The sequence below is a fragment of the Anopheles gambiae genome, chromosome 2, assembly GCF_943734735.2.
Source record: "Anopheles gambiae chromosome 2, idAnoGambNW_F1_1, whole genome shotgun sequence".
Lineage (NCBI taxonomy): Eukaryota > Metazoa > Arthropoda > Insecta > Diptera > Culicidae > Anopheles > Anopheles gambiae.
This window is the reverse complement of record NC_064601.1, coordinates 105,653,733-105,678,196: the sequence shown is the minus strand read 5'-3', so window position 1 is coordinate 105,678,196 and position 24,464 is coordinate 105,653,733. Positions and strand designations below refer to the sequence as shown.

The window sequence follows — 24,464 nt, the reverse complement described above, 5'->3', positions numbered from 1 at the left end:
AATGTTAGAATGAGAAAAATGATAGATACACATAAAAATCGCGCGATAATGCCGGTTGGGAACGGATCGATCGATACAATGTTGCATCCGGAACGATCGTTTGGGAATAAGTCAGCGAAAGAAACGAAGCTGATTCATCCATTTCCCTGTCGACAAAATCGAAAGGGAAGCGAAGGAAAGCGGTAGGTTTTAACGGGGTTGTATGCGCGTGGGGAGGAAAGAATGCGATACCATCGGTCACGAGCACGAGTCCGTAACCGTAAGGACAGGTCGAACATTATTTGGCACCACAGCTTTTGGGCGGGTTTTTTCGTGTGGCTGCAGCGCCGCATGTCACTGATCGGGCGATTAACTTCGCTTCGCAGTGCGACTCTATTTCACGCGTCGCGTTTGGGCAAATGGCTTCGTCACGACCCGTTCCGGGAATTGGGCGGTTTGTTCGTACATTGGCCAGGAATGGGGAAGGGATTGGCGTCACAGCAACGACTAGGTGACCGAGAGGTTGTCTTTAGTTGGTGGCACATGGGCGAATTTGCTTTGTGTATAAGAAAACATCAACATCAAGACGATGAATTGTTGACAGATTTTAGTAAAAAAGTTTTCGGATTTTATGTTCAGCGATAATTTCCTTTTATAAATTCTGAAAATAGGATCTGAGGGAAACATATAAAAAATCTACTAACAAGTTTCGACACAATAAATACAAATAAATACAAATAAATAAAAAGATTGATTGTTACAAATTCATATACTTAGAGCTGAAGAATGTAAAAAACATACATGTTGAGGTTTTAATGTCTTTCAATTTAGCAATAAACATAAACATCTGGTTGGAACCTCAAGTCTTCACAACCTCGGCAACATTTCAATGTAAAACCCGGGGAAGTTTCCTTACATCAAAAATCGAAAATCTTATCTGTTGGCTGGGAATTAATTACCTCAATAGTTGAATAATAGCCACATTAGTTGCTCATTATCCTCTTAAACACCTGCTGATCCTTGTACTTCAAATCCACCCCAAAACAAACCACTCAACCCGACATCAACTGTGCACTCGACATCGGACGACCTTGAAAGTACCACAAGCACTTCTTTTGCATGCCTTAGAACAGATTCATCCACTGCTTCGACATTCGATGGATGCACAGTTCCAATCCATGAAATTTTCTACGGGAAAAAAACCTTTCAGGATGACCCAGCATGTTGTACCATTTCAAACGCTGCTATTGTCTATCGGGCTGGAGTGTAATGCATACCTTGCGTTGCCCCACAGGACAATGCACCGGATGTGTCTTATTAATGCATCACCAGGGAAGCACGACAAGATGCCGAAGCGTGTGTCGTACAGAAAGTCGTGACGGGCTGTGTTGTCTGCACCAAACGGCCGACAGGCCAAACACTTTCGAACCAGTGAGTTCGAGAGATATGCACCTATATGGGGTCCGTCGGTCACGTCAAGAGCGTCCTACACACGCTGCTTTGTCTCCAATCGAGCAGTCATTTCCGGTGTCCATTCGGTTCCGAGGGCTGAGTCACCGAGACGAAAGATCACTGCACGATGGGAGTTTTTTGGTTTTTTTTTGTAAGCTAAAAGGGAAGGAAATGGACCTCAGAAAGAGAGAGAACTTCAACCTTAAGGAAACAAAAGCATTTCATGCTGGGAAGATTGGCAAACGGGATTTACAGAGTGTGTGTGTATAATTGCGGAAGAGAGCGGGAACTGCTAACCGGACAGCAAGGAAGACGGGACACGCTTTCCCTTCGGTGAAAAGAAAACAAAAAGCGGAATAAAACGAACCAAGAGAAAGAAAAATAACTTCACACAATTCATTCCCGTTCCTTACCGGAGGGCCCAAACTGCCAAAATTTAAATTGAATCGATTTCGGCACGGTATCATCTGAGAGGATAAGGTTTCTTTTGAGGTTTTTTCAGGCTGTTTTTTTGAGTTTCCGACCAAGCAGTACAACACTCAGCAAGACATGGTCTTTACAAATGCTTTAGGAGTTTGTGTGCTTGAACGATGTGTCGAATTTATTTTATTTAAGTCTTTTAATACGAAAATAGTGTCCCTTAGGAATGAATTCCGACAATAATAACCTTCCTGCGATCATCAGCCGATGAATTACGTGTTTAAATTAAAAATTACCCATAAACAGAACTGTGACATGATTTTGAGTGCTCTTCCACAGCCTGTTGGTGCCTTTTCTTGTTTTGCAATTACTTTGCCTGCAAAGAATAAATTATGTTCGCAGACACGCAGATACACTGCCCAAAAAACTTCCCAACCACGCGTGTGCCACCACGCGCAGAACGGCGCGCAGAAAGTCGTGACATCTCCCAGGAAGCGCACCAACAGTGCCAAAACAAAAAGCGCACCAAGAAAAAAAAAACGAATCTTCCCCATTTTCATCAATTTCGCCCGGTGGTCAATTTCGCCCACACGCTGGCCCCGGAAAGGTATTGATCTTTTTCTTTATTGCGCCCATAAATTAGTCGTGCTTCCATTATTATTGATACCGTCCTGCAGCGAGAGTGTCTGGGAAGCGATGTTCCTGTTTGGCGTTTTGGCAAGTACCCGGACACCGACATTCTGGTACATTGGTACCTTTGGCGGTCCACCCTAGGAGACCTTGGTCGCGGATCAGAGTCACCACGCCAGCCCGAAATGGCATCATCTCTGGCAGATGGTGGCATCGTCTGGCCGCCCTGGAGGTGGACGAGAGAGAGGAGGGAGTTTCGATTACGTCGTGTGCGAAAGAATCAAACACACTGCGCAAAAAAGGGCTGCCGAGGATGTGTTCACAATAAATATTTGCCAATATTAATTTATGCTTTCTGTGTCGCTTTCGGTTTTGCTCGGCGTCTCCATTGCGCTGTCTCAACGAGGTGTACAAACAGAGGCGAGGGAGAACAAAAGTATGAAATGTGTTATCTGGGCTGGAAGTAGGTTAAGTTGGGTGGCACGTGTGCGACGGTTTGCGCGAAGATTGCCGAAACTGTTGACAGAAGAAACGGATGAGTCATGATCAAGACAGATGATCAACAGTGCTGTTAGAGTTTGCGGAACAACTTTGACCTTACATATAAAAGACAAATACAGTAAATTCGGGAATTCTTTTTATAATGACACATATTCTTAAGGCATATTCAGCTAGCGACATGTTTAGTTGATGCTTACACAAAGGAATCATAATAAAACGCTGTCACGAGATGTCTAACTAACCAAGATATCATAAAGTCTTGATACATTAAGCATATCTTGAACTTTAAGGTCCTTGGAATGCTGATATTAATTGACTAAGAAAGATGTCATAGAAATTGTCCTTAAAACAGATTTAGAGAACAGGAATACAATTCAAATATTTCATAAGGAATTACTTTAAAAATGAAGTCTTCTTTGGATTTATTCTTGAAATCAGATTAATCAACTAATTCTATTTCAGCTAAGATGAATTTCATTCAACATTAAACTCTACGTTGCACGAGTTGGACATTCGAAGTATCTTGACCTGTTTCTTATCACCATAAAATACGAGCAATATAAACAAGAAAAAAAGGTACAATGTATTGTGCCTACCCCGATTAACTCCGAACACGCCAAATAAATCCTTCCGCTCTCTGAACAAGATAACACAGAACAAACCCCTCAAAAGGCTAGTAAAGAAAAAAAGGGAATTCCAACTATCCTTTTTTGCCCCGCTGTACGACGGACAGTACACACCGATGCCGCTCTGGTCGGCCCTATTTACGATCGGCGCTGTTCGAACCTCGACTGGACAAAGGACAGTACCTTCGCAGGAACGCCTCCGTGTCTCCCGTGTAACGGGCATGACCGGCAGGTGCCTGCCATCGATTTCCCAAAGCACACACACGAAAAAAGGCTTTACGATTCGATTCCGTCCGCCTGCGTGCGATCAGATAACACTCCGATGGCTGTCACGGATTGCCACGGGTTACTTTATGGCGGTACGGCGGTTCCACCTTCCTGTCCCCGAAGGTCAGGACAGATAAGAGGCAGCCCATCAAGGGCAGCCGGGCAGGCAGGGCCGGAATTAATAACGTCCCGCCAGACCGCTAGCAAGCACACTGAATGACCTTTTGTGGTGGCGCAGGAATGCCCTTCCAGGGTGTCATATTTTATTCCCAGTGCCACTCTGCGGGGCGGTGAAAATCCTTCCGAAAGGGCTTAAAATCCTTCCTTCCGGCACTGTGGCACACAAAAGGGTCTCCTTCCTGTGTGGATTCACCACGGAACATGGGCTAATGGGTAAGATAATTGTTCTGTTTAGCGTCCATCAGTGGTCAGCGTTGTTGCTGCGCTGGTGTCGCCGAGCGATCTTTGGTTTCTTTTTGGCCGGCGCACGTTGACTTTACACGCAACGGTGGCTTTGTGCGCAGAGGTCCGGTAAAACGGCTCGAATTACGTCACAGGCACTTTTGTGATCTTAGAAGAAAAAAAACACACACTCTCACAAACTCTGGGCACAACGGGAAATGCGACACTGCATCCATCGGCAGGACTATTGGCAGGTCGCGGCCAGTCGGTGTAGAGTTTCGTCCGCGGTGCATGAGGAGCGCAGCGGCTGTCGCCTGGATGCGGAAACATTCCTGCGTGAGTGTGTGGATATCGGACGAGGCGCGCTTGCCTTGGAGGGAAATCTCGGGCCACGTATCAAATAATAAGAACGCTTCTTTTGTTTCATTGAAAACCACCCGCAGGAAACCCTTGCAGTGTGTACACAAAAACACCGTGCCCCGTCCACTTACACACTACACGGTTCTAGTTGGTTGAGTGGAATCATTTTCATAACCGTAGGACATTTGAGTGTTCATAATTTAAGCTACAAAGCGAGAAAAAAAACGGCACATTCTTAACTCATATCTTCAGCACGGCCACGTGCGTTACTCTTGGCACCTGCAGCGAAGCTCACGTTTCGCGCCCCGAACCTCACGCTCACCAGCTGATAAGCTGGCTGGCCGATTAAGGCGATCCGCCCGCTTCTACCACTCACCCACCGCGTTAAGATATCCATCGGTGGCGTGTCCAGGGCACGTCTCGCTCGATGACGACACGAGGATGGCTCGTGCCTGTCTCGTGATTGGCATTGTTTTTGGGACGGAGCGCGTCCGATTATCGCGACCGACGCATGATGCGGTCACACATTTTTTTTTGGTCGGCCCGGTCTGGATCCGTGTTTCTGCTGTCCAAAACAACAAATTACCGGTTGGGTGGACTGTCATCGTGAAGGGCCTGTTATCGCGTGCGGCACAGCGCTCAACGCAGATGACACAGTGCGTCATCGCTTGTGGGGAGTTGGGTGGTGGTTTTTCGATGGTTGTGGTGCTGTTTGTTTTTTTTTCTTTCCTTTTTGGTACGACTGATGATAAAATAGGTCAGTGGTGTAGTATGGAAGGCTTACGGTTGCTGAAGGTTACTTCTTGTTGATAAACTGGCGTGTGGTTCAGGCATTACGGTAAATCAGGTGCTAGTTGATACTTAGTTTTATGATTATGATATATTCTTTCCTTTTTTCTTTATGTTGAAAAGCATTTAAGGTGCACAGGACATCAAATATTGATGTACTGTACTTAGGATCAGAAAAATTCTTTAAATCCATATGCTTAACCATGTCCTATTGAACAACCAATTTCTGACCCTTCTGACCTCTGAAAGTCTTAACTAAAGATACAGTTTTACAAACGTCCAGGACTCTTACGCACGTAAGGATCGAATGCACATTACAATTATGGTAGTTATCATGATTGAAATAGAAATAGAAAACTTTTAATGTCTTTTTTCATATTTTTCAATCGCTGTTTGTGTTTATTTTATTGCAATCGTGTGAGCAATCGTGACACAATGACCGAACCCGCAATAATATGACATGAAATAAGCATAAACAAAATAAAGTAATATTTGGCCGACATTTAAAATTACAACGTGTTATCTCTAAAACCAAAACAACAAGCAAAATCGCGAACCGTTCGCGTGGCATGGAAAGTTCCTTTCGTAAGAATGGAACCAAAATAAGCTTATCGCGGAACTGCTTAATCCGAAAATTGTCTGTTTCTTTTTTTATGTTAAAGGGCGAATATTCAATTACCGGACAAAAGTACTGCTCGGTATGCGTTCATCGGTTATAATTAGACACACGCGTTACGGTAAACATAATTATTTAACGCTACCTCTGTTGAAAATAATGAGAGCAGTACAAAAAAAATGCTTGAATCGTGTGCCTCCTTATCATCGCTTACTGATAGAAATGTGGCACACAAACACACACGCAAGCTCCAAACGATGCTATGTGTCAATCAAACGAGTCAAAACAAATGTTTTTTTTTAATGCTGCAATTGAATATAAAGTTGTGTTTGCCTCATTCAAAAAGTAAAGCCAAGGTCCAGGTCCAGGCGGGTACTTGGAAAGGGCAACAGCCTAATTATTTCCCCAATGCTACGTCTAACCACACTGTTAATCTGTTCTGACGGTGGTCGTATCTTACGGTGGTTCCATATCTGCCGCGACACCTTCGGTTGGCACGCGCTCCTCGCTAATGTGACGATAAGCAAAAAGGAAAAATCTCCCTCAATCCTGGGAGGGGTAAAAATCTGAATAAAAGTAAACCCCAAACCAAACCCAACCTGTCCGCCTATCACAAAGCGCATCAATTATCTTTTGAACAGATGTTTTGAAAGCTCTATCCGCTTGTCGCACTAAACGGCGAGCAATGTTAAATGGCCGGTGGCCCTGAATGCCGTTGCCGTTTGCACTGTGTTTGTTCTCACCCTCATTACTCGTGTACAGACGCCGGGGCAGACGCAAAAAAAAAAGTAACAGCCAACCAAACAACCGACTAGCAATAAAACCGCCACCCACCGAGGTCAGCGCGCGTATGCGAAAGCTCCCGGTCTGGCCGGGTCTGTGCCGACGCGCACTCGCCCTCGTACGTGTACTTTTGCGCCGGGCTCTGCACCGTTAACCGTGGCTGGGTGTTTGTATTTGAGCTACATTTTGCTATGTTGTTTTTGTTGTTGTTGTTGTTGAGTTGCGTACCTTCCTCTTCATTATCAGGTGCAAGGTAATGTTGTATGCGTTTTTCGATGGGTTGGGGTAAACTAAGTGCTAGACGGAATAAAAAACAGTAACCGCAAAACCGGTACAGAGAAAAGCGAATGTTTACGGAGTAAATGTAGGTGATTCGATAGTATGAGAATGTTCAGTTAATGCTAGAGGTGGTAAACGATTTCACGGAGTTTATGTGAAAATTTTACCTGAATTGATACTATTTTATTTTTTCCTTCCGTTTTCCGCTGCGCCGGCCAAGACGGAAGCTCCAAAGGTTTATTTTTATAATTTAGCAACATTAGTGGAATCATAACTTTTAAACTTTATTCTACACCATAACATAAATTAAGGCAATTACACTGTATGCTGCATTTTGCTATTTATTTGCAACAAGGTAGCTGCAAAGAATTTCAGTGGAATTGCATATGCGATTTGCTGACTTGGTTATAAATTTCGATATTTTATGCACTACCCCATTTACTAACATTTGTACTGTCACAACTATTATACATAAGGTCAAACCCTTACTGCAGTTTAAGCTCTGAGGCTCCGATGAGAAACAACACCATGATTTTATGCGGCACACAATATGCAATAAAGTAAGAAGGAAAAGGGAAGGGTTTGGACTCTTAGCTTGGATTAAGCAATTTCAACCGTTTCCTCCTAATTACATCATTACAAATAAATCCAACCTCAGTAAACGTGCCGCTAATCCAACAACTCAATCTTCCCGCAGCAGCAGCTCATCGGTTAATAAAGTAATTTTGCCATGAAGCCAGAAGCCATTTTGCAGTGTGCAGCAACAGAAACATTAGCTGGCTAATCAGGGCTATTTTTGGGAAGTAACAAAACACTGCACCCCACAGTGCCTTCAATTCAATCAAAACTAAGTGGATCATCTCGGGTAGAGTGCTGCTTTTATGGCTGCTAATTTCCAGTAGGTTTGCTTGCATGATCAGACCCCCTCCCCATCTCCCCCTGCGCAGCAGAACAATCCATTAAGGAGATATAAAACCGCAACTATTATGCTTCCGTAGCACGCCGCATTTTGATTAATATTTCAAACTGGCTAATTTAAATCATTATGTGCCGGCCGCACCGCCTGTCCACAGCAGACTGGGACGAAGTTCTGTGTGTGTTCCATTCTTTTTTCAAGCCCCTACAGCACGGATAATCGCAATTTCCGTCTAATAATTGTAGCACACCAGATGGTTGGCTGCCGTTGCGTTCCTGAGCCTGTTTCGGTGTGCTTTTAGTTGAAATAGGAACTGGGTTCCCTTTTCTACACAAACACAAAACAAACAGCGCCGTCCGTCCTCTGCAGGACACGAGCACGTTTTGCTGCACCGATCATACGCCAAGTACGATCCCCGCCTTTTCGAGGCAGCGAGTGCAGCACACGCGAGTACACGTCCCGTATGAGTGCGTATGCAAATATTGGACACGAGCACGGACGGGACAGTCTGCAATTTAGATAATAACAATGAATGTTTGCTCTGCCCGCAAGAATGAAGTCAACGCGATCTCCGGAACCTGCTCTGCAAAAGGGAGAAGCATTCCCGTGGACGACCCGTCGTGGGACGGGAGCGCATAATCAGTTCGCGTGTTTGCTCGGGCCAGGATCGGTGTAGCTGCAAAAGGCAAAACTCTCGATTTCATTTTCGGCTCATCCGGCTGTGCATCGAAGTGCAGTCAAAAAGCGACGCATCCAAGAGTTCCAACCATCATGGAAGAAGCGCAAGAAGACACACACTTGGCAAGTGTCTTAATTTTGGGGTACGAACCAGCGCAGCGCAGCCCCAACGCCGGTGGCAGTTTGCCGCAGTTTGGGCTTGGGTGGCAGCGGTGGCCTTGGTACATGGCCACGGGTTGCCCATGAGCCCGGGTCCCGGTCCGGCTCTTCCTTGCTGGGTGGTATCGTACCGGCGGTCGGCCGGCCGGCCGGTTTCACGTGAACCAATTTTGAGGGCGAAAAAATAGGCTGCTGGCGGCGGATCCAGCTTCAGTGGTTCGTGCTTCAAAATTGAGCAATTAGCCGGCGGTCGGCATTTTGGCTGTTGCCGTTTTGCTCTTTTGTTTGCCAAGCGGAATGAGCTTGTTTTGTGGCACGGCGCTTGCTCAGACCCAGACGCAGAACCACCGCAAGCGTTTCTGGGTGGTCAACTCGAATTATGATGTTCTGTGTGAGGCACGGTGTATGCAGCAAAAAATGGCTTTTTTTGGTGGGTTTGGTTTTATTCCTTCGGCGAAACAGTCTAGCGCTGCATTTGGTGGTCCTAACGGTCGTTTTCCAGCTGCCGTTTTTTGCGATGCAGTTTACTAGCAATCGATCGCAAACTTTCGTTTTGTATGGACGTGTCTATAGCATGTAACTGTCCAATAAAGGCTATTGTGCGTCATCGCTCCGAAGAAAAACACATCAATAAGTTTGGTGTTTCTCCAACACGCCAAATCTATCACTTACAAGCTATAACACTAAGGCCCTCACCGTCTACTTGTAGCAGTAATCCTCACTGCTTGCCTCCTTATCGACAACTTACGCGTAATCTCAGGAAGGGGGAGTGTTTCCATTTCAAGGTTACGTGCTTTCTATTCGATATCTATATGATTTTCCATTTTTCCTCTGCTCCACTCCCAGGCAATGACCACCAAATGCTCGTATCGCATCGTATGTTTGTTCCTGGTCTCTCCCAAAAATTACACTCTCCCCAAGTCATTCATGCTACATCATTCTGACTTTGCACCATAAGCCGAGCCCATTACCCACCCTGCCTCAATTAAAAAAAAAACAACAGGCTACGGCGCAACAACTTACGCCACCCTACATAGCACCTACACCATAAAGGGGGTTGTTGCTTCCCAAATCACCCTTTTCTCGAGGCACGAGGTATGCGAAAGCTCAGCGGCCTTGCGTTCACTGCCAGGGAACGTGACGATCACGAGACCCGGGAAACAACGGTCCATCCGCCGCGCGCAAGATAAGCCACTTGCCGCTCTCGAGCAGCGGCGGCGGCCGTGGTTATAAATATGCTTCAATTTGCGCCATCACCGCGAGCGTGACAGAACTCCCATTGGCCGGGTGGGAGGGTGTAGTGTAGGCCCGTTATGAGGTCGTTCGTGGTGGTCCGTGCACCATCGGCGGCACCTAGGCTTTCGCCGTGCGCTAGAATAATCTTATCTGGTGCGGGTGCTGATGGTTGGAGGAGAAAGGGTTGTTTTGCAAGCCAACGCCGCTTCGTAGGTGTGTTGACGGTCGACGGGAACGCGCCTTGTGCCATTGACGCGTGACTTACCTGCTGGTCAGCGGATGCGCTGATAAGCGATGGGTCCCGGCTCAAGTTCATACATTGTTTTTGCGAATGGTGCGACTGTACCCGCGCAAACCCTGGTGACTAACTGGTGCTGTTTGCAGTGGTGTGGAAAAGACATGGAGTTTCCAGTGAATAAATTGGAGGAGCATTTTAACACTCTCTGGGTGCTGTGTGGATCGTTTTCGATCTACAGCTGTTTACACTCTCCTTCTCTGTGATTGGTCTCAACGCATATTGCAGAACCGGCATTGTCTCTGAGGATCAGGAAGAGAGTGAACGAACGTGAACCAGTGAAACGCTCTCACCGCTTTCTTATCTTGTACTGTGTTCTCCGCAGAATCTTCTTCTTTGGCACAACAACCGTTGTCGGTCAAGGCCTGCCTTTATCCACTGGTGGAGTGAGCTTAGCTTTCTTTGACTTATTGTTACCATAGCAGGATAGTCAGTCCCACGTATAGGGGCACGGTCTATTCGGGGCTTGAAGCCATGACGGGCATGTTGTTAAAGTCGTACGAGTTGACGACTGTACCATCAGATCGGACCGATTCTCCGCAGAATGCTAATGCAAAATGCCAGCGCCCAGAATGTTAAACATGTAAAAATACAGAAGTGAAGTACTCACGAATTTAATTTAAACTAATTATTATTATTATTAGCTACGAAGAGACAGATTTATTTGAGAAAAAATTTAACAGAATTAATGTGAAAAATATTACAACACAGAGTAAGAATCCTTTTAAAAGACTGATCGTTACATCATGATCTTAATTTTTTTTATGCTTAATTATGAGATTCTTGAGAGTCTTGATTTGTCTTATAAAACTTCATTTTATACGTCAATTACAAAGTTTCATACAATTTCACGTTTTAAAGAATACCCTGAAATTGGTTCTGATTCAATAGATATAAATCGATTTGTTGATGTTCCTTTACATTTGACCGTACAATGTTCTATCTATTGTAATTGATCTCCAAAAGCGCAAACCAAAAGGACAAACCAATCACATATGTAACATATTTTATGTAACATATGAATAAAACGAAGAGCCATAATGGGAAAATGGGCTACGATCTCATGTTTAGAGGATACTCCACATTCGACACCTTTGCTCCAACGCTGCTTATCGGATGAAACTTGTATGACAGGCTTTATTCGATGATAATGGTGTGGTTATAATTCCACTCGAATGCTGTTGGCTTGGAAATGTTTACCCAAATCAAGCTCTCCCATTATTGAAGCCGAGGACGAATTGTACCATGTAATCCCATTCATTGTTATAGTCAGCTCTAACACTGCAAATAGAAATGGCGAATCAGTTCACATGCAACTACCGTTCCATAATGTATGCTTACAGGGTGTTGCACGATAAGGCAACTTTATTAACCTTTCTTTCTCAGCCAGTATATCCAGTAGACGGCTCTGGCTGAGCACATTAGCACTCCGCACCACATTCAGCAGATCATCCCGAGACATCAGCGTAAAGCATATCTTGTTGAACAGCTCTTCGGATTGATTCCCTTGTTCTGAATTGTATCGGCACCAATCAAGGACGGCTTGAAATAGCTTTACCTCCGGAGCATAAAACGTGCTCCGCTCGAGTAAGGTGCTCAGGATGTCATGGGAGATTGTACGAAACATTTGCTGCTTTATGATGCTATCTGAGTTCACCTCCATAAAGGTGTAGCATGCAGAAGCTAAATCGGGTAGATTCAACAAACGGCCCGTATCTAATGTAGCGCAAACATTGTCTAAGCAAATCACTTTGCACAGGTAATCCGAAATAGCCTTCTGTAAGTCGATAAATTGGTATTGATGGGCTAATTTGAGTATGTCTAATAAGTCATCATGGTTCACTTGTTTCGGTGACAAACAGCCTGTGTAGATATACGTCATCAGATACTTGAATGCTTCTACAAGAACATCCATTGAAATCTCATTCTGCTTTGACTCCTTCAATCCACCATACAACAAAGCCCGAAAGTATTCACTCCTTGCCGCCAGGATATTCCGATGCGCTGGAAGATATTCACCCTGCACGATAAAGGTGACGTCCGCATTGTCGGCGGTCATGTACAAATGTGCAAGTTGTGCTACCAACACTGCTGTTTGATCTATTTCTTCGACGGACAAGCGGCTGTTTTCGGTCATGTTGTGATGAAATGGTGACAGTTCACAAGCGTAATACAACTTTCGCCGCAGAAACTGTTTCATTATGAAGTTTACATCATCTGCAGGGAAATAGTGTTTGATTGATATGATTAAGCCGATTATCCGGGGACGATTTCACGAACAAGCACACAACTCACTGAGCGAAGCGAAATTTCAGGCGTTAGTTCTTTAGCATATCGCTCAACTCAACTGTTTATTAGCACTGCAAACAGTGTTCAAGTTGGGACCTTGCAGGAGCTCACCAACTGTTCAACAAGGCAAATCATGCAAAGACTTTCATGTCAGAGCAAATTTGTTGCAGTTTCTTTATTTACATAATAATTTGTGGGACAACCACCCAAGTTGTTGTGTGTACTTCTCTTGAAGGAAGTAACGGAAAGTTGTTTATATTGATCATCTAGCTCAATTTCGGGAGTTTTGTTTATTTCCAAATTCTAAGCTGAAACGTTTGCGTATTAACGTCTACAAACGGATCCTTTGTTTCAAATCGAATACTCGTGTCGTGTTTACGTAGAGCGGTTCACGATTTCTTTTTGATCAATATATAAATCAAAGAATGGCATCGTTTTCCTAACATGTATACATAAAAACCATCTAGAAGAGTTGATGTTTACCAAAAATAGCCAATTCAATAAAGCTTCCTTTTTCTGATTAGTTTTAGCACCACGTCCATGATTGCAGGGGATCGTGCTCGATTAGAACATACCCCGCTGAATCGGACGGTAGGTGAAGCGGACTGCCCTTCACACAACACGCCACCGATCACAATCAGTCAGCGCTGAGAAAACAAACCAAATATGATCCACCACCACGCAATGCTATTCATGTAACCCACATTATAACAGGGCCTATTAATCAAAAAAACGTCCCTTCACCGTGTAGATGCGGCATTAAAGTGCACATGCGCGCGACGATTCGATGGGACGCCGGGGTACGCGCACTATTTTCGTCCACGGTTCCCAGTTCCGCTGGCCCGTGAAGGATTCCGCTGAACCGGACACACCACGCGCCACGGTTCTACTTCCGTTTATGGCAAAATCGCACCAAAACTCATCACCGCGTATCCGCTTCGCCATGCGTGTGTTGCTGCTGCGGAGAACATAAATTAACAACAAAAAGTTATAACAGTTACATACACACAACAACAGCAACAAAAACAAAAACCCCCATGGACAGAGCACCGCGCAGCAGCCCCAGAAAGGAAGGTCAGTGGTTTCAGCCCGGCTAGATAACTTCCCGCGAGTGTCCATCAATCGACCCCGAAACAGACGACGTTCGTGTGTTGTCCGGTCGCAGCATGCTTATCGCAAGCCGGACGCGTGCGCCAACAGTACGCGCAAAGAGCAAAACGAGCGTATCTTGCTGATGATCGTTGCCGCAGAGGTCCAATCCGGGTGGGACAGGCCCTATCATTCGTACGGGTGATGGATGCAGCCCGCACGCGTTCCTTGAGGCCGTTTCCGGTGCGGACGCGACCGTTGACAGCGCTAGTGTTACGCGGAGGTTGTCAGGAGGGCATGCAAGTGTGATGGATTGGGATGGAAACAAGGGCCAAGACGACTCCTGGCTCAAGTGGCTTAACTACTGATTGACGGATGCAATCATTTTTCACTATTTTTCGTCAGAATTGTTTGATTCATGCTTCTAAGCTAAGAACGACTAGCATTATCAAATACCAGCGACCAGATGGTATTTTCAAGGTGACAATACTGATGAAGATGGCTTATGTATGGGTTTAATAAGTTTTGAATAGTAAAGGATTATTGCTCCCCTCAAACTCCGAAATCAACTCTACGAGGCACGAAAAACATGACTTCAGACTCTTTTTTTCTTTTTTGCATGACAAATGATCGTTTTTATAATGTACATGACAGTTCGATCTGCGATCTATTTCTAGTCGATCACACAAAAGTACAATGTACGCACTGCACTCACATTTCGACAAGGACATGGCTCTGCACCCAGACGGGCAGCCCGCAGTGAATGGGGCACCCAATCGTGCATGCTCCTGTCGAAACGCGCCCTATCTCGTCAATCAATTATGCAAAGTATCATAGCACCAGGCGAGGCGGGAGTGCAAAAATTAACCAAAAAAAAAAGAAACACATCATCAAGATCATGTCACTTTCAATCTATTTCGCTGCAAAGTTCATTTTTCATCGATTAGTTACCGTTTTTTGGAGGTGTTCTTTCAAGGTCCTGCAGGCGTGATTAAGCTCACTATGCGGGAGGTGCGCTTGTGTATCGAAGGAGTGGTGATCTACTCGATCATCCATCGGCCCAGCAGGTTGAAATGGATATCGACACATACGCGTTTGATTTTGGCATTAAAACTGATACGTCGGTAACTTACGGTGACGATGAGATCAGCGACCACTGTGCGACCTTGACAATATTTCAGTGTTGTCGAGGGTCGGCACGAAAATCGCGCCAACTTAACCACCCGCATCGCACGAGATCGTAAATCGGTGCTCTCGGGCCCTCGTCGTTAAGTTCTTTATCGTTGATTAAGAGCAAAAATCTAGCATGCCCCGATTCGCGCCCGTGCAGGCAATCGTGTTTAGTACCACAGAACGACATAAAAAAAAACAAAACGGCAAGCCAACACCGACTCCGCACCATCACCTACTTTACGCCACGACGCGGGTGGCACTCTGCGTCCGCGTGCCGAGCCCTGGCGTAATTTCCAACCCGAGCACAAATCGACGCGGAGTTGAGCCTTGACTTTTTTGCGTTGGTTTTGGGCTGCCCGGGGTTTTTTTTTTGTGTGAGCAAACGATCGGGGTGGGCCAACGTTTCAAGCGCGTTTGCGCGCTCCGTCGGGTTGGTTTGGAGTGTCCCGTTCGATCGATTGCCATCAAGCCCATCGGAAGTGCATAACTAAGCAGTTTTGAAGTGGTCCCCGGGAGCGGGACTGCAGCTTTTTTGCTGCTTTCCAAAAACAGATGCACTCGTCACCCATGCCGTGCCTGGGAACTTCCTGTCCCACTGGGGGGGGAGGAGTGTGTTCTCAGTGAGTGGTTTGGAACGCCCAGGACGGGCCTGCGCTGACGGATGCCAATTTGTTGCAGATCGTATCGCTGATAAGCCAATGTCGCCAGGCAGAAACCCTCCTCCCTGAAGACCTCAGCGGGATTTATTTAGTAAATAAATATTCATCAGTCCACAATGAGCGTCGCTGTTGGTCGCTCGCGATGTCACTGCACCCTTCCGGAGTGCGCACTGTCGTCATCGTCGTTGTCGTCGAGTGTGTGGGCTAACCATCACCCCCCGGTCCCGGGAGTACTTATGCAAATGAGACAGCAATCAGGACCACGTGGCCACCGGTTAGCATGGTGACGGACGTTCGGGGATTCGAAATGTTTCTTTCTTTTTTTCTTCCTCAACATTACCAGGAAGGACCGGTGATGTTCGTCGTCCTACACTGGCCACCGTGAAATCGGTGCCAAAGCCCGTGGCAGGCATGCCCAAGACACAGCGCTTGTTGCACGAACGTGCTGCACATGTGCCATGCGGACCGCCCGCTGGTGTGGCGCAATGTTGTCGCCAGTGTTCGTGCCCAGGATTGTGCCATATGCGTACGAAGACTTTCCGGCTGCAACTGCACCTAACTGCAAGCTGGACGACAAACTTGCTCTGTGCCATTCGATCCGGGTGGCGCTGTAGGAAGCCGGCTCGGACCGATTTCACAGTACGTGCAGTCACGGTGGTCACTAACATTATTAATGGAATATGGGCCGTAAACAAGCGAAATCTCCCAGCCTGCAACGACTGTCAGCTTCACCCTGTCATAGAGAGATGCCGACATCGAGAACTCCTGACGTGCGGGATGCTTGTCCTTCATTGCTTTTTTTTTGTTACTTTCGTTATTCCGCCCAATACTCCAAGGGGGTTTGGACAAATTTTGTGCTTTGAGTCGTCGGAAAGTCGAAACCGTCACACTGTGAGGCTTCAATGTCAGCGCAAGCACAAATCCCAAAGCTGTGCGCGTCCGTTTGAAGACTAAATTACAATAATAAAACAATCACTGCGCAACAGGTAGTCCAAAGCTGCCGGCCAAACTTAGACCGGAGGACACAGCAACTTTCTGCGCACATTGCACATTTCCAAAAAGGGTCGGTCATTGTCCGGCACGTTCATCGCAGCACAGACTGAGCTACAAAAAAAAGGATCACTCGTCGGCACGGCCTCTGACCATTATGCAGCAGGTAGCTCGACCGGAACCGGCAACTCGGTGCATCCACAACAGTGCTTCATAGAATTCGGGGCGACTTCCTGGCGATGCCGGAGCGACGACCAACAAGCAAGCGCCACACACGGAGTCTTCCCCGGGCAACCGAATGCCCGCTTACAAGCGGCTGCTAATCAACGCTAAGTGGCATAATTATTGCCCAAAAATGGTCGCGAGAATATAACACAGCGTTCCCTGGGAATTGATCTCTCCCGAACCATATGTTGCGTCGGGCGTGCTGCTGTAGCGCCGTGCTTTGAAGTTGACCGATTCGTTCGGGAGGCGTTAAGATCGGCGGCAGTAACTTATCTTGTTCGATGATCCCGAGTTCGAGGTTCTACCTTTCCGGGAATTCGTTTTGTTGCGTAAATAGTGGATGTGTTTTTTAATCTTTTTGTGGCCCACCGTGCTAGATTGCTTCCGATGAGGTGAGTGTGCAGGCACGCACGAACTGGTGGCCGTTGATTAGATTGTTGACGGAACACTTTGTGCCTGGTCTGGAGTGCGTGTCGAAATTTGATCCTGCTTTAGGGTAATGTGTTAATGTAAGCTGTTGAGTACGGGACATAGATCGATTTTGGATGTTTCAAAGATAATTTCCCTATTAGTAACGAAGAATCAAGCAAAACAAGGATTAAATGATCTTCTCTTGACCTAATTTTATTTATAAAACTAGCTGGCCCGGTAAACCTAGTTTTACACCACATTTTATTAGTTGCCGATTAAGTATTTGAAGTTGCAAATTACTTATCCGGCACTACAACCGCTTTGCTTTGTTTACACTTGCGAGTTTAACATCAGTAACCAAACATGTTTATGTTACAATTATTAAAGCAAGCATATTTGTTCGTTTTGGAACATCAAACAGCAAATAGGACAAAGCGAAATAGCATGTATTTTTAATTCATTATTCCCAAACTAAAGCACTCCATCTCTGTTTTGTCATTATGGATATTTGTGACAGCATCGTAAACCGCTAGGCATTTCACAGCGAGTGTAAACCGCACCTTACACCGAGTGTAAACCGCGCTTCACACCGACTGTCAAAGTGCTGTATACAACAACAACAATGATGTCCTTTGTATGGGAGTTAGAAAATTGCTTATAAATTAAGTTTAGTGCAACTTCTGAAAATGATGTGAGTCTTAAAACCTATTCTCATACCACCATAAGGTGTGTGCAAAGTTTCGTTGAAAATGATCCAGCCGTTTCGGAGTTTGCTCGCGACAAACACCGTGACACGAGATTTTTATATATATATAGATAAATTAGTTATTAAAAAATTATTAAAAAAATAAAAAATGACAAAGGTTTTAGGTAAAACTTGAACAAAGATGAAAAATTTTATGTTTTTATTACCTCAACATCTAAGCCCATAGCTCATTTTAAATAAATGTACATGTTATGAATGAGTTTTGCACCGAACCCCGAACTAATCATATTCAGTTTCACATTGCCTTCGATGCTTATCTTTTGTCGCCCTCATTTTTCATCCCCATTTTATTTATTCCTTCCTTAAGCATAACCAATTATTAGTCCAGGCGTTTAAAAACTGAAAACAAACAATTATAGCCTTCGAGTAATTTTTTCAACAAAAACAACTAAAACGAAGACAGAAAAAACTGTCACTATCGCCTAGTTTGGTAGCGTCCCTATCGTGCCTCTAATCTAACGCTCGTTATCGGCCAACTGGTTGAACTAATTCTTCAACCTTACACCCCGTTTGTCACGGGCATATCTTGATGCAACGTCTCGTACCGAAATTCCCTCATCCGAATGGAATACCAGCGCGTCTACGATCGAGCCCAAAAGGGAAATAAATCACGACAACCTGTGGCGTGTGCTTAATTAAGCGTTTTGGTCGCAAACGCGCAGACCAAAGCCCGCGTAACACAAACTAGACAACATCCTATTGTCATACGTCCAGCCCGTATGCAAATGCGTTTGTAGTATCTCTGTGGAATACCGTCTAGATACAGGTTTTGTTCCAAAAGTCTCACTTCTCCGGGATCACTTCGTAGTTTTTGAGTGCTTCGAATTGAATTTCTAAGCTGACCGCACACATTGTTCCAAAGCATCCCCGCGATTTAGAATGCAACGCCCAGAAAAGTTGCCGGGCGCTACCTTTCCCTACCTAAGCGAAGGTGTTCCCTAAAGCAAACTGTTGGAGAAAAAAGCGTCCGCAGAGGATACCTGCTTTCGTCTTAATTAAGAAATCAATCATGGTGCAAACGTCCCCCGAACAGCGTTCGTTCGCTCGGGACGAAGCCCCTTCCTTCCGTTTTTTGCACACACACACACGCCTACATTTTGTTACGGTACAACGCCTTCAAAGTGATCGACCACCGAACACGCTAGAACGGTTGTTGAAGTTCTGTTGGCGCTTCGAAGCAGATAAAATATTACAAGTGCACCGTTACCACAAGAGTGATGCACCGAAAACGGCACAATCATCAAAAGGTCCGCCAATTCGATACACTTATAATTACTGGTGCCGGAGCAGCGCGGCACGCGTTTTAACGACCACCCGGAGCCGGTTGGTATGAACCGAAGAGGGAGCGCTTTAAGGGTACAAACAGACTTTCACATTATGATGGCTGCCAAACGCCTTGAAGGGAAATAAATGTATTGAATTAAGGCGCCCATAGCTTTGTGTATTATACGCATATTGGTTGTCCTTGGGGCGCGAACGGCATATTCATAGCCAGGGTGTGGGGTGGAGCATTGTATTCTAAATGCTCCACCCCACACCCTGTCTATGAATATTCATCCTGCCGCGTGGAACTGTCAAAGCCGAGCTGAACTTATGATTGCACCCTTATCCCGTTCCGGATGCATTTATTGACTGATGTGTGTCGGTGTGTTTCGCGGATAAAGCGTCGTCGTCGACGTAGAATTGGCTGAAAATTAAGCGAATGTTGCTCACCTTAGGCGATAGCGGACAGCCTGGTTCACACACACACGCGTACTGTGGTAACGGATCACTTCATGTTCCGTCATGGCGCCATTTAAGTTGTGTTCGCGATCCAACGACACGTTCCATATCACGCGACAGTAATTGGTGCTGCACACCAGCACACTCCCAGCAATACATTACCGTGACAGTGGCAGGTTGCTTAATCATCCACTGTCGTGTCGGCTGACTGACTGACCGGGCGGGAGCAGTTAAGGGCATAATTGTGCGAATAATAGTACAAGTACGCGCCAAGGTACACAGTGCGGGGAGGGAAATAAAACGAATCAGCGAAATAAATCTTCCCCCTTTGGTTCGGCTTATTAAGCTGACCTTTCCTGCTTGAGCGCGGTGCGCGTCTTAGAATGCCGCACCAAACAGAGCAGTGCGCGCAACCGGTTACAGCCCCGAAAAGCGGAACTAAGCGATGATTTAACGTGAGCCTGCCGACAGTTTGTGGACGTTCGACGGCGTTCACGGGCCGTTTATTTTATTATTATTGCATCTTCCCGATGAGAGCGGATATGCTGGAGGGTTGGGGAGTAAACCAATGCTACCAACGCATCTCAGTAGATGGGGTTTTGGTGTGTTTCTCCCCCTTTTTTATATCGATGCGGCTTCCTTTGACCCGACGACGGTGGCCGATGAAAGTTGACGATAAGCCAATTACGTGAAAACACAATTAGGCAACACAGAGCTTTGCTTTGAAGCACACCGACAACACACAGCGCGGAGTGGAAGGTGTGTTTTTTTTTGTTCCTCTCCCAATCTTACCGAGATCGGTGTTGATCGAGGAGGAGCCGATGGTGCGTTGCAGCCAGCAACACGTGCGTTGAGTGTCAGAATTCGTCAAACCAAGCTGGGGCGAGGGAAAGGGAAAAAACGCCCGAAATCCGCCCATCAATCATGCGGTGGGACAGCGCTGAAGGTGTAGAATTATGGCACTCCAATTATCTAGCGTTCGGGCGCATTTGTTATTTGGCCGTACGGATGCGCCAAAGATACTGCCTATTTTTACCATTAAAAACCAATTTCAAGCCCGCTCGAGCGGCCTACCGGTTTTACTGACGTTGCTTCAAGCTCCAATGTTCTGTTTGCTTCCAATGAAGTGTAGTTTTTTGGAATCAATGCGCCAAAGATACTGCCTATTTTTACCATTAAAAACCAATTTCAAGCCCGCTCGAGCGGCCTACCGGTTTTACTGACGTTGCTTCAAGCTCCAATGTTCTGTTTGCTTCCAATGAAGTGTAGTTTTTTGGAATCAAAATTTTGTGCCCGATTTTTTTTTAGCATTCATTCGGGGATTTCCCACGTGCAACCATTCCCGCATAAGTGTGCGTGTGACATCAATGATTCGCACAGTTTCTAGCGACGCATTCGTTTGTCCCAAGAGCCGGATACGCAAATGTGTGAGATCACGCGATGCGCGAGCTTGGTACAGCGATGGTATAAAATCGTGACAAATGCCAATTAAATTCGAATGCAAACTGCGGTTTGTCACTTCAGTGACTGTGGACATCCCACGCGACCTTCGCGAACCGGCCAGCTGCTCATACACACACACACACACGCCATCCCCGGGAAGGTCGTGTTCGGTGCCGCTGGGCCTGCAAGCTCCGGCGCAATCTATCATACCACAGGATCACTGTGCACAGCCGCAAACGGTGTAACCGCTAGCTGGTCCTGCAAGCTTCCTCCTCCCAAACAGTACCGCAGAATAGTACGCAAATGGTTGGCGTATTTTCTAATTTATTGCACTGGCCCTAACGGGGTCAATATTTGCATAATCTCTTCTTAAGGCACGCGCCAAAACCAGCGGCACCGGTCAGCCTGGATTGTCGTGCTGTTGTGGTTTTGTGCTCTGTGCTTTGTGCGCATTGGAATCGGATAAATGGTGCGTCGCGGGATCAGCAACAACTGATGCATCTAAGCGCTCGTGTCATACACTTTCACAACTGCCCGGCTCAAGTCGGTGTTCGCAAACGGGTGTCTTTCGGTGTGATTCATTGCATCATTTCATTTATTACACGTTCCTCGCTCGGCCAAAGGATTAGGAGGATCGGGGTGTAGGAGTGCAAAGAGGAGCAAAACCAGCAATGTTTTATACACATTAATAATGCGACACTGTTTGATGTGAACATGGCTTCGTTGCTTTGTACGGCGTGTTACTTGTTCTGTACACAGTGTACAGCTTTATAGATCCAATATCTGCATAAAGTACGTACAGCAGTGACATGGAGACTTTTTCATACATTTCGCTTTACTTCACTAAAAAAATGACATGAAAGCATCCCGTTCTGCATGTTCAATTACCATTTTAAAAGAGTTATTTCGTGCCGTTGTCTCAAATGTGTTCATTTGCCGATATTTAAACAGTTTACTTTTCCCAAGCTTCATGTTTTACGGGACAATTTTTTTTGGCCGTTGTTGTCAATGATTGCATTGCAAATAAACGTCATCAGAAGAACATGTAACTGTATCTAAAAGCATGTTTAAACGCTCCCATCCGAAATTGCTTCTTCGCATACAACCGCATCTCATTATGCAACCTTCCGTCGATTGAAGAACATGGAACAAGCTTTGCTTTATTATTTTATTTTTTTTTGCTTCCCCGTACAGTCCCGATAGCACATTATCGCTACTGATTGATGCATTTGTTAGGGGCAAACGAAAAACAAGTTTTGTGCGGCTGTGGAACCGAAGACGGGCAAGCACGCGATACCACAACGACGCACACGACGTTAGAGGTTTGATCAAATAAAATATCAACCCACAAAAAAAAAAGACAAAAAGTGCACATGTTGTTCATCTTTTTTTTTTCTGTGCGTCTTTTGTTTGGCCACAATTTTCCCATTTGGGTGCCGGTCCGCCACCCAGCGCTATCGACGAGGTTGGCGCTCGAATGCGATGCTCGAGGGTGCAGGAAGCAATGGGAAACCGAATCGCTCCATATTTCAGCCGTCTAATGATAGCGCTGCCAGTACATTAATTATGATTTCTTTCAATTACTACCCTTTACCTTGCCTACCGCACGCACGCGCACAAAAGGAACTGCCTCGTTCGCGTCCTTCACGATCGATCATTCCCGGCTTCCCAGTGCTGTGCGTGCAGGCTTCCAGTGGGCAGGCAGGAGCGCGCTTTATTTATTAAGTAATTATGCGACATCGGCGGGCAGTTCGGTGCAGCCAGCCGCCGGCGATTGTAGCTCACAGACGCGCGGTCCCGATCTGGTCGTAAATTTCTAGCAGATAAACGACACACGACGACGACAGCAGCGCAGCCAGCCATGGTGATCAAGGTGGTCCCAGTACCGTGTGTGCGTGTGTTGTGTTGGTGGTCAAGCGTTTGAAACAATTTGTAAGAAGAATTCCTAATCAAAACGACGTTGGTGTCCCGTCCGGTTGCATACGGTTCCAGTTCGGCGATTCATCCGTTTTCCTCCTCGCCAGCCCTGCGCTGCGGCTAATGATTATAATGATGCACTTATTGCATCAGCGTGTGCAGTCGCAAAATTGATTGCTTTTTCATCCGCGGTCTCCCCAAATCAGGAGCGCCAAATCGCGGACTCGGGAGCTTGTTGGCTGTACGAGCGCAGATTGATCGAGCGGCAGCAACAGGGAAGTTGTCCTGGGCGGCAAAGGCTATAATTAAGTTGCTGCAGCTTTTATTCCTTTCTTTGCGGTAGGTTTTGTCTGTGTGTGTGTGTGTGTGTGTGTTTTCGTAATGATTTTAAATGCTTCTATTCTGGAAAAAGGGGTTACATTACATCAATCAAGCAATTTTAATTAGGATCTCAAGGCTCGCAATGGACGGTGGATGATGGAGTTGAAATTTGATGGAACGTAATATCTTTTATTTTAGTATGATTTTGAAAAAAAGTCGGCGAATTACTTTGAGATAAAACCATGAAGAATGCCTAACACCCAAAATTTTAAAAACGTAGTTTAAAAACATTAAATAGGTCTATAAATGTTACGAAAGTAACTCATGCTTGTTTAATTTGTTCTACTAATACAAGTGTTGCTGATGTTAAGCAATATCATGTCAATAGTTTTCAAACTTATGTTCATTTCCATATGTGTTAACACCGTGGTGTCTTGTACATAATGTATGAAATTGATCAAGAAAAAAAACAACCCATTTCTTGATGCCAACTTCAGCGATCAGAGCGGATCATTCGCCTTGTCCAAGCTAATCAACCGAGACACCAATAAAACTCTAATTAATTGTACAACATTCCATTTAAACCCGTGCAGCACTACAAACAACTCGTACGAACGGTGTGCCAGATCCAATTACACAGCTACGCGACATGATTTGCTCGAAAATAAAACCCCTCTTGATACGAGCGGGTTGATATTTGAAGCATACAATGTCTTCACCCTGACCACTGACACCGCTCATAAAATCACCGCCGAGATAAGCAAGGCAAACCGGGGCCAGCCCCAACCCAGCCCGTCGAACGCACTCGAACGCACTCGAACGCACATCATTATTGGACGGGTTTTTTTTTGCGGGTTCAGTTACGCAGCAAAACTGTGAAAACTGTACCTTTACTCCCCTTGGCGCCATTAACGAAAAGCGGACTTACTCCGGGCGTCCCCTTGCACGGTGGGCAACGATTAGCAAATTACCATCTTTTTACGACTGCAAATGCAAAGCCCCAAGTTTCAAGCGATGATGACTGCACACGTGCTCGAGCTGCAAGAATTTGTGTGGAGAAAGTGCAGCCGC

General features: G+C 45.8%; 1 protein-coding gene across 1 annotated transcript; it reads right to left on the bottom strand.

The window, feature by feature from the left end:
* Positions 1-11,028: 11,028 nt before the first annotated feature.
* Positions 11,029-17,344, bottom strand: LOC133392183 (BTB/POZ domain-containing protein 9-like). The gene is made up of 2 exons (XM_061651394.1): positions 11,730-17,344; positions 11,029-11,669 (listed from the first exon to the last, which is right to left on the bottom strand). The coding sequence occupies exons 1-2, from the start codon at positions 12,586-12,588 to the stop codon at positions 11,548-11,550; spliced, it is 981 nt and encodes a 326-aa protein (XP_061507378.1). The 5' UTR covers positions 12,589-17,344; the 3' UTR covers positions 11,029-11,547.
* Between the last annotated feature and the right edge of the window lie 7,120 nt (positions 17,345-24,464).

Coding starts and splice junctions, on each gene's coding strand:
- LOC133392183 (XM_061651394.1), bottom strand. CDS start 12,588: ATGAAACAGTTTCTGCGGCGAAAGTTGTATTACGCTTGTGAACTGTCA. Junction 11,670..11,729: donor GCCTTATCGTGCAACACCCT/GTAAGCATACAT, acceptor TTCTATTTGCAG/TGTTAGAGCTGACTATAACA.